General features: G+C 46.1%; 1 protein-coding gene across 7 annotated transcripts in view; it reads right to left on the bottom strand.

The window, feature by feature from the left end:
• The window catches only part of brd2a (bromodomain containing 2a), a 15009-nt gene extending 6130 nt beyond the window's left edge, over positions 1 to 8879 (bottom strand). For 2 of the 7 annotated variants that reach the window (XM_083679976.1, XM_083679974.1), the window contains exons 1-6: positions 6802 to 8589; positions 2817 to 3123; positions 2084 to 2221; positions 1439 to 1586; positions 872 to 1062; positions 1 to 368 (exon numbers count right to left, since the gene is read on the bottom strand). The exon at positions 1 to 368 is cut by the window's left edge and continues 112 nt beyond it. In XM_083679976.1, the coding sequence (XP_083536102.1) occupies positions 1 to 368; positions 872 to 1062; positions 1439 to 1586; positions 2084 to 2221; positions 2817 to 3123; positions 6802 to 6833 (1184 nt within the window). In that variant the 5' untranslated portion in view covers positions 6834 to 8589. The other 5 variants (XM_083679977.1, XM_083679975.1, XM_083679979.1 and 2 more) reach the window with 4 other exon arrangements.
• Positions 8880 to 13047: the final 4168 nt, after the last annotated feature.

The following is a 13047-nucleotide window of genomic DNA, read 5'->3' on the forward strand; positions in this document are numbered from 1 at the left end:
TTCGACAGCAGCTCTTTGAGGACGCTGCTGCAGTACCGCAGCTGCACGCCCAGCTTGCCCCGCCGCACCGGCTGGGGGAGCATGGAGTCCGGCAGGTCCTTCTTAGGGGGCTTGATGGGCCGCCCGCTGACCCCCCGTCGGCCAGTGGGGGCTTTGGCCCCGGCCAGACCCCCACCGCGGCCCATCCCCAGGCCCAGGCCCGGGCTGTGGCCGTGGCCATGGTCCAGCCCCAGGGAGGTGAGAGTCAGAGGGGAGTTGTGGCCACTGCCCATGCCCAGGCCGATGCCGCCCACGCCCATGGTGATGGGCATAGGCATGGACATTGTGGTGGGGGTGGTGGTGTCTGCTTTCCGCTTCACGCCCTTTTTCTGGAGAAACAGAGACGGGTTTCGTGTTGCTGACTGAACAAACAGTTTCAGGTAATAGACATGAAATGTCAAGTGATGGTATTAGATGACAAGCAGTTGCCTCTTATTTCTTAGAATAGTGATTATATCTTAAGCAGCGGTTTTCAATGCCATCATTTCAAAAAAACAATCTGGTTGAAATCCCCAGCCTCCATTTAAAGTACCTACTCAACTCTGGCGCTGGTATCATTTACTGGATCATTTACCCCATCTCCACATTTAACTCATTCACTGCCGACGGTGAATAAAGTCGCCCAAACTGTCAACCAAGAGTGCCACGGGTGACTTTATTCACCAGAAATGCATCAATGATGATGCTTCATTTTGTAGCCAAACAAAGTGTTGTTGCTAGGTAAACACCACATAGAACACCTGGCACTCTAGGTGGTGAGAGTTCCGGAACTATTTGGCAGTTGGTGGGTTAAAAGGACAGGGACTTTCAGGGCTGCGACATTTCCTCTTACCTTGGCTGTGGGTTGTGTGTGCGGCAGGCCGAGCATGGCGGGGGTGCTGTGGGGGTTGGGGGGGAGGGTCTTGGCCAGGAGCGTTTGAGGGGGGGTGGAGAGCAGCGAGTCGGGGGTGTCCGGCATGGGGGGGGAGTACACGGACTGGGACACAGCTGGGACCTGGTGAGCTGTGGTCACACCACCTGGCACTGAGCCAAACACAGACAGAGAGAGAGTTATACATGGCGCGTGTCACACCCACACGCTCGCACACACACACACTCTGAGAGGGAGAGAATCAATAACAATAACACATATCACATGAATGCCACATAATGCTTCCACAGGTACTGACCCTCTCTGCCTCTGTCTCTCTCTGTGTGTGTGTGTGTGTGTGTCTCTCTCTGTGTGTGTGTCTGTCTCTCTCTCTCTCTCTCTCTCTCTCTCTCTCTCTCTCTCTCTCTCTCTCTGAGAGGGAGAGAATCAATAACACTGTCACGTTAAAGCCACACAATGTTTCCACGGGACTGAGGAAAGCCCTCTTTCAACAATGCTAATCTCCCCTCGTCTCCCCTTTCAGCTCACCTGTGGATCTGCGGCCCTTGGCAGGCTTGCCAGGTTTGCCCCGCGGGGGAGGAGGGGGCAGCTCTATCTCGTCCTGGGGCATCTGGGCCACCTTCTGGAGGAAGGCCTTCTCCAGAGACTGGGCCATCAGGACGATGTCATCTGTAGGCTGGGGGACAAGCACCACAGGTTAGGGGTACCATGCCAGAACCGACAGTTGTAATGTTGCTAGTAACACAGTGTTTAGAAGGGAAGCAAGAACATCTAATATAATATATGCCATTTAGCCAACGCTTTTATCCAAAGTGACTTACATTGCAGTGAGTGCATACATTTCAGTATATATGGTCCCAGCAGGAATCAAACCCACAACCTAAGCGTTGTTAGCGCCATGCTCTACCAACTGAGCCACAGAGGACATCTCTACATTCAGGTTTCTGATATGTGAAATACAGAGACAACAGAAGAGGAGATCTCTCCAACTGGAGTGGTCTTTAAAAGGGGCAATCTGGGATTTGATTTCGGGAAGAAAAAAAAAACACAGCCGAAAGACGGGGCTGGAGAAATGGAGCCACTCTCAAATTCATAGACAGGGCTATGGCTGCAGGGCAGTGCTGGGTGTGGTGTTTAGAGGTGTGTGTGTGTGTGTGTGTGTCTCACACACACCTTGTTGTAGATGTAGCAGTTGGTGAACATGGTGTTGAAGTCCTGCATGCACTCGCTGGCGCTGCGGTAGAAGTTGTTCTCCAGCCTCTTCTTGATGGTCCCCATGTCCATGGGCTGCTTGATGATCTTGTGGTAGTCCTGGGGGGCAGGGGCAGGGGGAGGGGGGGTTACTTAACGTGGCGTTAACTCACTAACTGCCAAAGAATTCCGGAACAATCACCACCGAGTGTTTTATGCGGTGTTTACCTAGCAACAACACTTTGATTGGCTACAAAATGAAGCATCATCATTTATGCATTTTTGGTGTATAAAGTCACCCTCACATGTTGACAATTTGGGCGACTTTATTCACCCTCTGCACTAAATGAGTTAACGACATACTGGACTCTACAGTTCTCTCTCTCTCTGAATTTGAAATTCCTCATGAGAAAGCAGTCGACTCTGAACCTTACCTTGCTGAAGGTGAAGACTATCAGAACACTCAACATCCTCTACCTGTTAACCGCCGGTCAGCTACATTTCTTTTTTTTATTTTAATGTAAAAGCACCTTGAGACCAGGGTCTCTTTTCCAAGTGTGCCTTGATTACAAAGAATACAGACTGTAAACATATAATCTAAACACATCACTGTTTACATTGCATCGACATAGCCTTTACAGAGTGCAGCAGGGTAAATGAGGCTGTGGGTCAGTGTCCCAGAGAGCCGGTCTGACTGAGGAGAGACACCACTCACCGGTAGGTTGAGCTTGGAGGCGTCCACCGGCTCGTGGAAGGGCCAGGCGAAGTGGTGCCTCCACAGGGACTTGATCATGGCCTTCTGGAGGAACTGCAGCTGGTTGGTGGCACGGCCCGGCCTGTTGGGATCCCTCACGGGGGGCTGCGGGGGTCCGGAGGGGGGGGCGTGGCCGTGGGGGTGCAGGGCGGGGCTCTCGAAGCCCTCGAACAGCAGAGAGGGTTTACGGATGCGCTTGCCGGGCCCCGGCGGGCCGTGGTCCATCGCCATGACACCAGACACGCCTACGTCCACCCGGCCCAGGGAGCTGTGGAGGGAAGGGAGGCGAGGGAGGGAGGGGAGGGTGGAGGGAGAATGAATGATGAAAAATGGGGCAAAGAAGTAGGATGTGGAGGACATGTTGGATATTCTGACAGAGCTACCCTACCCTACCTTTCTCTACACCAGGGGAGGCAGAAATCACCGGACTACGGAATCAAAACACACTTCCTCATTCCGTTCCATGCATTAGTGAGCCCCGTCTGATTTCCACCTCCACCAACCCCCCCGGCTCTACACATCTGATAATAAGATTGGCCAAGAGACGTTCAACCCGTCAGGAGGAGTGCCTCATGCATCTTCCTGCCCTGGCCGTGTATCAGCTGAGCTCTGAGTTACGAGTCCCAACTGCCTGGTCAGCACTGCCAGAAACAAGGGGATGATCCCGGCTGCGTCATACAGTCAAACCACGACAAACAGCACCCCCTCCCTCCCTCCCTAATGAGATGAGAAACTGTGCTCTCCTAATCTGAAATCTGAGGGTTTTAGCCCTTCTTTCTACAGCTAGCCCCCCCCCACTCCACCCCTCTCCAGGCATTTCCGTGGTTCGCCCAATGAGCGGCCAAAGGTCTTATGCAACATACTACACCAACGCAGCCGTAGGACAGGATTCGAGGAACGGTTTGCACAGTTGCATCACCGCAAACACAGCTGATCCAGGGGTTTAGATGTGCCGACACTGCCGTGGTTTAGAGTCCATGATAACACCCCCCCCCCCACCCCCCCTGCAGGCCTGAAGAGGGTTTCAATAGGAGACATTGTTGTCTGTTGACGCTGTGGTGAGAAGTGGACGGCTGGACGCACACAGAGCTGCAGTCATGTAGAAAGCGAGATCGTTATAACTTTAACGCTACAAACAGCCTGTTGATCGACGACAACATGGACTTTATTGATTTGTTGTCCGTGCAGCGGTGTTAACGCTGTTATGCATCCAGGGGGCGCAGTAGGGAGACGTAGCACGAGGGAGAAAGAAAGACAACACACCTGCCTGTGTTTTTACCGTCAGTTTCCCTGGCAACAAAGCTAACAAGGCCGTTCCATTGGATGGCCGGCTGAAGTAACCATGGTAAAGAGGCCCACCCCCCCCCCAAATAGAGACCGTCGGGGTGGGAACTGGACTATCTCAGCCCATCAAGGCCGCTGTCTATTATGGCTGTGTGGAGCTGGTACTGAGAGGCCGTATCGTCACGGCTACACAGATGCGCTCGCGCAAACACCTTCACAGAGAGGCCTGAAGAGTGAAGCAGTCATATGCCATCTCTGTAAGAGATCACTGTGAACTCTACCTAACCCAGCACAAAATGCCCTACTGATGGAAATTGAGCGTGCACACGCATACACACTAACATCAAGGTACCTAGGGTGCCCAATATGCCTCAGGGCCCAGTACAGACAGGCTTTTGAGGTCTAATTAACAGAGTAATCTGGGCCAAAACAGGGATTATTGTTATTAATCCTGTACAAATTTAGGGTCTCATATTTCTTCCCCTGTGTGTATTGAGGGAGGAGCATGTACTCCCTGTATAAAATGAGATTATCAACAAGACATACTTGACCAATATTTGTATTTTTTTAGGCCAATTACACATAAAATATGTCTCTCTTTTATTCCCAGATCATTTACAGGCATTAACACCCCATCCTTCACCATCTCACAGGGACGTCAATGCCTGGTCTGTCGGGACCATCTGAGAAACATGGAAAACTGTCAGTGATGCAATTGTGTGCCAAGTCTTGCTGTGCTTACATCAGGCAGCGAGAGTGAAAGGGGGTAGCAGCCCTTAACGTCAGCTTGTGGGGACCCAGTCTTCACTTTAGGGAAATCCTCATTCAAACCACCTTAAAAAGAAGCACCGACCCTTTCACAAATCTATTTTTAGTTTTTTACGTTAGCACAACTTGACAGGAACAGAACCTACTGAAAAACAGGGAAGCCCTTTTACCAGACCTTCCCCACACACTGTAGAGAACACTTTGCACTAAGTCACTGGCCACTACACCTTGTGGGCAGTAGAAGACTCCAGGTGACTTGTGACAGTTGGCTAACCAGTCACTCACCTTTTGCTTACCTTGATGTGAACCCAAACAAGGTAACATGACATTAGGGTAACACCACACAAACTCCTTTGTTGTGTAGAAGGCTTGTCTAATGTGCCGGGCCTCTTCCACAGGAGAGGAAAAGTTGAGTTTTAAAAGTAGTATAGTAGTTTATAAGCAGGCATGAATGATCTCTCTTCTCCTAGGCTTAAAAATAAGCTGATATTCAATGATACAAGCTTGGAAACACGAATTTGACATTTTAATGTACTTTATTATAAAAGTAAAAAAACCTTCAAGTATACAAAACATGAATGTCGTCACTGACACTTGTCAGCTACAAAAACATCTATCAACACAAATCATAATGGTACATCACCTATAGTTTATTGAGGAAAAGTGGAGGAATAGTGAACAGTTTTACATAATGAAATGGAGTGAAGCACTCAACTAGTTGAAACCTGTCCTAAAACCGCAGTTGACCCTTGTCAGACCACCACCAGATTACAAACACTGTCCAATCTTACATCTAAAACAACATCTGCCTCACAGTTGGAAATTAAACGGCTATAGATAGGGATGTAAAATGCTCTATTCTCATGTTTTAAATTAAAGACATCTTTGGGTTATTGGGGGGGTAGGATGTGTACTGCCGGTCAATTGTGGTTCCCAAGCAACAGACAGGAACCGTTTCCTACCCAGCACAGATTACTAGTATTTGCACAAGGCCATGCGCGTCATCTTGGCCATTTTCAAACGGTCTTAAAAAGATACTGGAACGTATATCGCTGACCATGACATGACTAAATGCTAATAAAAACTAAATACTTTACAGTAAACTAAAAGGCTGGCAGCTGGATACTGATGGCTGCCATCAGCCCCGTTCAATGTAGAGCGCCAGACTCAAAACACCGGCAGCTGGCCACACACACAGACTACTCCGTCAACATTACAGTAACACACAGCTAGCTTATCGTGTGAAATTAATTTAGCGAAACGTTCCTCCCCCAGACAATGCAATTACCTAGCCAACACACTCCTATGTGGCAATCCATAAATCAGTCAAAACAGCAGCAATGCATCGCTCTTACGTAGCCATAGTCAACTGCTGACAGTCTATGACAGCACGTTAGCGAGATACATTATTAGCTAACTAGTTTACTGTAATCTACAACCACCGTCGTAGACATAACAAATCACACCATGTATCAGCAAGGGAACGGCTACAAACAAGAGCAGATGTCATGGACGTGCCCGGAGCTGTAGAGGTACTACAGCCGAGGGCTGGCTTGGCGATACTACGGCACGGAGCAGCAACACAGACCCAACAACTACGGAGGAAGATGGCGTCGGTCATTTCGGAACGACAGACGTGTCCAAAACATCTCCCTGGTCAAAGTTTAGTTACGGGGTGGCTGGCTATACCATTAAAACCGACTACGGCACTTTTCGACAGAAACGCAATGCAATTCCCAGGTTCAATTCCTGGTCCAGTTAGCGACGGAGCCGCTATATCCCGGGGTACATCGGGGGTTAAGACAAAACATAATTTTAAGTCAATATTACGACATAAAATGCAACAATATTCCCTCACACCTGTTAAGTTTAAGTCAATTGTTCCGATCGGTACCTGTCAAGGGGCGGGTTAATAGCCGTCTCCATCAGGATGGATCCGGATTCTGTTTAAAGACCCAATACTCAAGTTCCTGCCCGTTTGACCGTCCTTTTCTCCAGCCCCCACCTCTTCCGACTGTTCACCGCTTCAGCGAAATGGCGATGGTACGTTTACGCCCGACCCTTTATAGACCAGCCATTGACTCAATTGGACAGTGGAACTCGAGATGACTACGCCCACGCAATTTCTATTCGCCAGACAACACGTCCATCAATGTAACCACACCCCTAGCTGGATTGCAGTTTCTGTCAACTGTCTGAACCAACCAAGTCCCGTCCGCTCATTGTCTATCAAACACAACTCACAATATCATTGGCTAAACGCTCCTGCACTCCAAAAACATCCTCCTCACTGGTTGCCTAGTTGTAGTCTTTCCCGCCCTTCCGCTCCTCTCATGGTACATGACGTCAACACGGGGCAAGGAACCGACGAGGGCTGGTCAACGTGGGCAAGGAAAAGGCGCGGATTGGTCACTGAGACTCAAGCGCGGGCTCCCGCAGTGAACAGAAAGCAATCTATTGGTTAGTCAACCCCGTCACGCGCATCTATCAGACGCAGGCTCGGCTTTCCCCGCCCACATTCCTCTGAGAATCCGGTTCCCTCGGAGTTCCACGGACGACCGCCATCTTGAAATGCAGATAATGTTCACGAAGTTGTGCAGCATCGCACACATACTCTCCCGAAGGTCGTGGGTTCGACCCTCGCACTTTCCAATTATGTCTGTGATCTTGTCCCCTTGACTATCGCCTTACTGTCTCAATAAAACAAATGTGTGTGTGAGGAGGTTGGTTTTATTTTAGTCTCTTAGCCTACAGAAGGGAAATATCGCTAATTGATAAGTAGACTAACTCAATAAGTGAAACTACAATAACGGTAAAATGATCACGCAATGTTGACAAATACACCGTAGTTTGAGACTGACCGACCACATAAGACGCCTTAAACATGACATAGGCCTACCCACGAGTCTCAAGCAAGGGGAGGCCTAAAGTGGGCTTGCTGTAGCATAATGTTTCAGAATTGAAGCCCGCCATAACTTGAGAGAACATAGAAACTATCAATAACGCCGAGTTCCTGCATGTTTAAAGCTAGCAATAAGAAAACTAAAGTAACTTTGATCCCAGTCCAGAATAGCAGACTTGCCCTCCATTGAATGACACAGCATTTCTCTCTCCTGATTTGTGCTGCAACCATTGTCAGAAGTAGGCAACAGGCCCCAACACTTCAGGGTCGATATTCACAGAAATACCACAATAACGACACTAAATAGGCCACTCGCAAGTAACTACTCTAACACAATGCACGTAGCTACGACATTCACTAAAATCGCACTTTCAAAAACAAAATATTCTATTCAGACTTACAATGCACGCACACGAGGGTATTACATTCAGTTGTCGATATGGGCAATTATTTAACAAAGCTGAAGAGAGAACAACACGCTTACATAACTAATTTAAAAACAATTCAAGATGGTTTTAGCTGCCTAATGAAAAGCCCATCCCCCACACCAAGGTTAAAGGCGTTTCCTGCAATGTCAATCGACTAAATAGGCTACCTGACCATTTCAGTGAATATGGACAAATATCACACATTTGGAGGCTATTAAATACAATTAACCTTTTTGATAAGAAAGGATCTTCAATAAAAGAGTCTAAATCTGCTAGAGATCAAAAACATTAGGACAGCTAAATTCATTCCCAGAGTAAAATAAACCAAAAATATATTTAAAAATCTTGATCTGTAAATCCATTACGTTGCTTTTCTTTCGATTTCCTTGACCTCCACCACGATACTTTTTTTCCCAATACATTTCCCTCAAACATGTCCGACTTCTTCCCCATTCAATAGATCGAGATAGGGGGAGGGGGAGTCATGTGATAAATTAAGCTCTTGGCCAATGTTTGCCAAAAGTTGTACACATGGCTGCTGCAAAAAACAGAAGTATCCAGAAATTGTAATCTTGCGGTCTTAAATTACATCCTTTGTCCACATGTTGCGATCAAACGTTAATTCGACCGTATTTGCCGATAATTCAGCGAAATTCAGAACAAAGGGCACGCTTTCGGGTACAGGCTAAGCTCCGATTGGACAATACCAAACCACGTGATTGATGCAGCTTGTTTATAGAAGTATTGATTCAAATTATTTCTCGAGTCGGAGGCCTACATCACAAACAAGTGTGATCCTTTCAATTCAGTCCAACAGTGAGATATCGTCTTACATATAGGATTAAAGTCTTTCGGTCTCCAAATGTGTACGATTTAAAGGTGTAGGCTACTTTTTAGGTTGTCACGCCAAGTGAGTTTCAACATCCAAACGATTTGCATGCGGTTGGGTGCCCTAGGATGAACTATTTTCCAGATACTGATCTGAGGTCAGTTTCAATTTCCCCCCCGATGATGGTGAGCCATTGTTTGGAGAGGTCAGGACTCAGGAAAGAGCTTGAATAAAGACCCAATAGGTGCAAGGATGCAATATAGCCCATGTATTGAAAATGTGGTATTGTACTTATGTTGGTACAACCTAAAATTTCCATTGTATATGCCACATAACAATATCAGCGACACACTGAAAGCGTAGCAGAATATATTTATTTCTGACTGACTTGAAGTGATGTTGCTATGTAGGCTAGGTAACAGGTTAGTTCTGGATTTTGGATGTTATACCTAATTTTCCACTTACATTTTGAGTATTGCAGACTCAACCAGACACTTTTTTTTCTGTTAAAGTCGCATTCTTGAACCTGTGTTTCAAATCAGGAAGTCTTCTCTGTTTGAATAATATAGTTTTATGCTTGTAACAGTGGAAATAACAAAGTGTTTTATAGTATAGTATAGTATTTCCACTATATAGCTTATGCTTACGGCCAAGCCTAGCAGTAGTAGGTCAACAATGGGACTAACCCTAACCCTAACCCTAACCCTAACCCTAACCCAACACTCCAAGTCAGTGGAAAATTAAGCATAACATTCAAAATCCAGAACTAACCCTTTAATGATCTAGTCAGGCTGCCAACATAGGACACGGCTTCCTCTGTGTCTCCTCACGACAGAGAACTGACAAATGGGCGAGCCTCAGATCGCCTTCCCGGCTGAAGCCGCTCACTCCTCCTCCACCCTCAGTTCCTGGAGCTTATTACCCTCCGTGTCAGCCATCTCTGAGTCACCAAAGCCTCTCTGGTTCAGGAGCGGTGTCGCGTGGTGATTTTGGCCAACAGGGGAAGTGGTTGCCAGGGAAGCTCTCTCCTTAGCAACGCCTTATTTATTCACTGGTGGGCCATCCTTGGCAACAGCACCCTAACAACGGGCACAAGCGGTTGTGGTGAATACAAGGGTGTATGAATGTTAATGGCCAGGCGTGTTTTGTTTTTCAGTTTTGCATCTTTTTGCATTTGTTGAATCACTTGAAAGATGCTGTCCCTTCTTTTTTACCACACATATGAATGTGCACTGTGCAGAATAGACTTCTGCCATAGACTGAAGACTCATGTCTTCAGTCTATGGCAGTCTATCTACAGCTCCTAAGACCTCTTCATCCCCAATACCCCCCTGCACAGTTTCTCTACTGTAAATAAATAAATTTAAAAATTTAAAAAAATATATAATTCTTCCTTCTTCTAGCAATGTGACTGCTAGTAGCCCCTGGTCCTAGCATAGATTTGTTTTTCTTATGATGACTGATGTATAGATGATTCACTTACTTTAGACAAATGTACTTGTAAGTCTCTTTGGATAAAGGCGTCTTCTAAATGTCTAAAATGTAATTGTAGAATACATTTTTATAGTACTTTGAATGTTATGATTTCATTTTCAAGCACTTTTACTTGATTCCTGTATTTGTGTGCCATTGTTCAGTCCCATGTACTCTACCTGAACTGCTGCGATGGAAATGATTCACACCGATGTTTTTCTTATTCAACAGGTCGAACCTCGTTTGCATTGCTCGAGTTTAAGTGTTGTTTTTATTACCACAGCTGGCCATAAACGTTCTGTCATTTGACTCAATAATGACACCATTACAAACAGGTGTCTCTTGTGTGTGTGTGTGCGTGTGTGTGTCTATATGCCTGTGTTGTGATGTGAGTGTGAGTGTGTGTGTGTGTGTGTGTGCGTGTGTGCGTGCGTGTATGTCTATATGCCTGTGTTGTGATGTGAGTGTGTGTGTGTGTGTGCTCATGTGTGTGTGGGTGTATGTCTATATGCCTGTGTTGTGATGTGAGTGTGTGTATGTCTATATGCCTGTGTTGTGTTGTGATGTGAGTGTGTGCTTGTGTGTGTGTATGTCTATATGCCTGTGTTGTGATGTGTGTCTGTGTGTGCATGTCTATATGTCTGAACCATGGACTAAAACTCAGACATAACTGAACTCTAAATACAGTGTTGTGAATGTAGTGTACAGAAGTGTGTGACATGTGTACCCCAGGAAGATTATCTGTCATCTAGGCAGCAGTTAAGGGGGGTTCCCAATAGAGAATAAAGGCCCATAGTAGACTCAGCTGTGTAATCATGTAGTCATGCAAATATGTAAAACTCCATTATACTCTCTGAAGGAACAGATGTGCATCAAAAAAACTTTGACTATCATCAGAATGCAGGGTTAGTCAACATCTTAACTTAAACTAACCCTGCATTCTGATGATAGTCAACATCTTAACTTAAGTTAAAACGTTGACTATCGTCAGAATGCAGGGTTAGTGTAAGTTCCATTTATTTGTCATTACATTCAATACAAGTACACAAGGCAATGAAACGCCTTAGGCAGAGCAGCTCTCAACATCAACAACAACATCAACAATAATATAATGAATATAAGATAGTAAGCTAATAAAAAAAATTACAAAAATGTACAACAAGTCATAAAAACAATAATAATAAGCTGGAATTTTATTTAGCAGCAGTGCAATGTCAGTGGTTTAATCTACTGCAGACTATACTCTGATGACTTCAGAACTGACACGCACTGCTCAGTTCACTGAGGAAAATCAATATTTTATCGGGTTTAAACAGCTCAGTTGGGGAGGCTTTTACTGAACCCAAAATACCCTAGTCATTAGTGTGACTACGGGACGCCCAGTAGCTGCTCTGCCTAACCAACGTTTTCCTGCTCAGTTTGCTTTTAGTAAACAGTAAACACCACAGACTGCATGAATGGGAGAGAACGTCTGACAAGCCAAATAAAATACACACACAATACTGGTGGAGGTAGACATCGGAGGAGGGGCTCATAGTAATGCATGGAATGGAATGGGGAATGTAGCCTGTTATCTCAGCCTGGGGCATGTCAAAGCGTATGGCTATCCTACTGCACATGTTTGATAGCATTCCTCATTCCATTCCATGCATTACTATGAGCCCGGCCTCCGATTTCTACCTCCTCCAGCCTCCCCTGACACAGCAGTATTGTGAAAGGTCTCCCCTATAAACGAGGTATTTCGAACTCAACAAGACTTCCTGGAAAAATAAAAGGAAGGGAAAAAAAAACAGAAAAAAACATGAGAAGATAAGAAGAAGAAGATAAGAAGAAGATAACATAAAATGATAAGAACAGTGTTACAACAGACAGTTTCCTGGTCTGTGAGAGGAGCACCTCGAATCTCCCAGTTCCCAAAGAATGGAAGGTGACGATTGCCTGCCCCCCCCCCCACACACACACACACACTGTTGCACCGTTCATACAGTTCAATCTACAAACTTGGTCAAATCAGTGACGTTGAATCACTTAATCAGTGACTGATTTAGTGGGTGGGGCTTCACGGGTCGTTCTCAGGGCTCTCACCCTCCATCCCCCCCATCTCATCCCCCCATCTGTCTGCTTAAACCAGGCATAGAGAGAGAGAGAGAGAGAGAGAGAGAGAGAGAGAGAGAGAGAGAAAGAGGAAAGAGAGAAGAGAGAGAGAGAGAGGTCTCGCAAGTGGCAGACAAATAAACTGAGGTGTGAACGGCCGGTATGCCTTCCTATTGTGCTTCCCTTCCCTGTTTTTTTCCCCTCTATAGAATCAAATAAATTAAAAAAACAAGAAGGGAGCACCCCTGTAAATAGCTCTGCTAAACGACTGTTCACATGCTCTATCATCCAGCATTCAGAATAAGCTTCTCCCCAATTTAGAGGAGATGAAGGGATTCCATCCACATATGCAGACAATGAAGTGTACTGACCTTTACATGTTTGCCACACAGCAAATATGTAAAGTACAGTTTT

Source organism: Argentina silus, assembly GCF_951799395.1.
Source record: "Argentina silus genome assembly, chromosome: 11".
In the NCBI taxonomy this organism is placed as follows: Eukaryota; Metazoa; Chordata; class Actinopteri; order Argentiniformes; family Argentinidae; genus Argentina; species Argentina silus.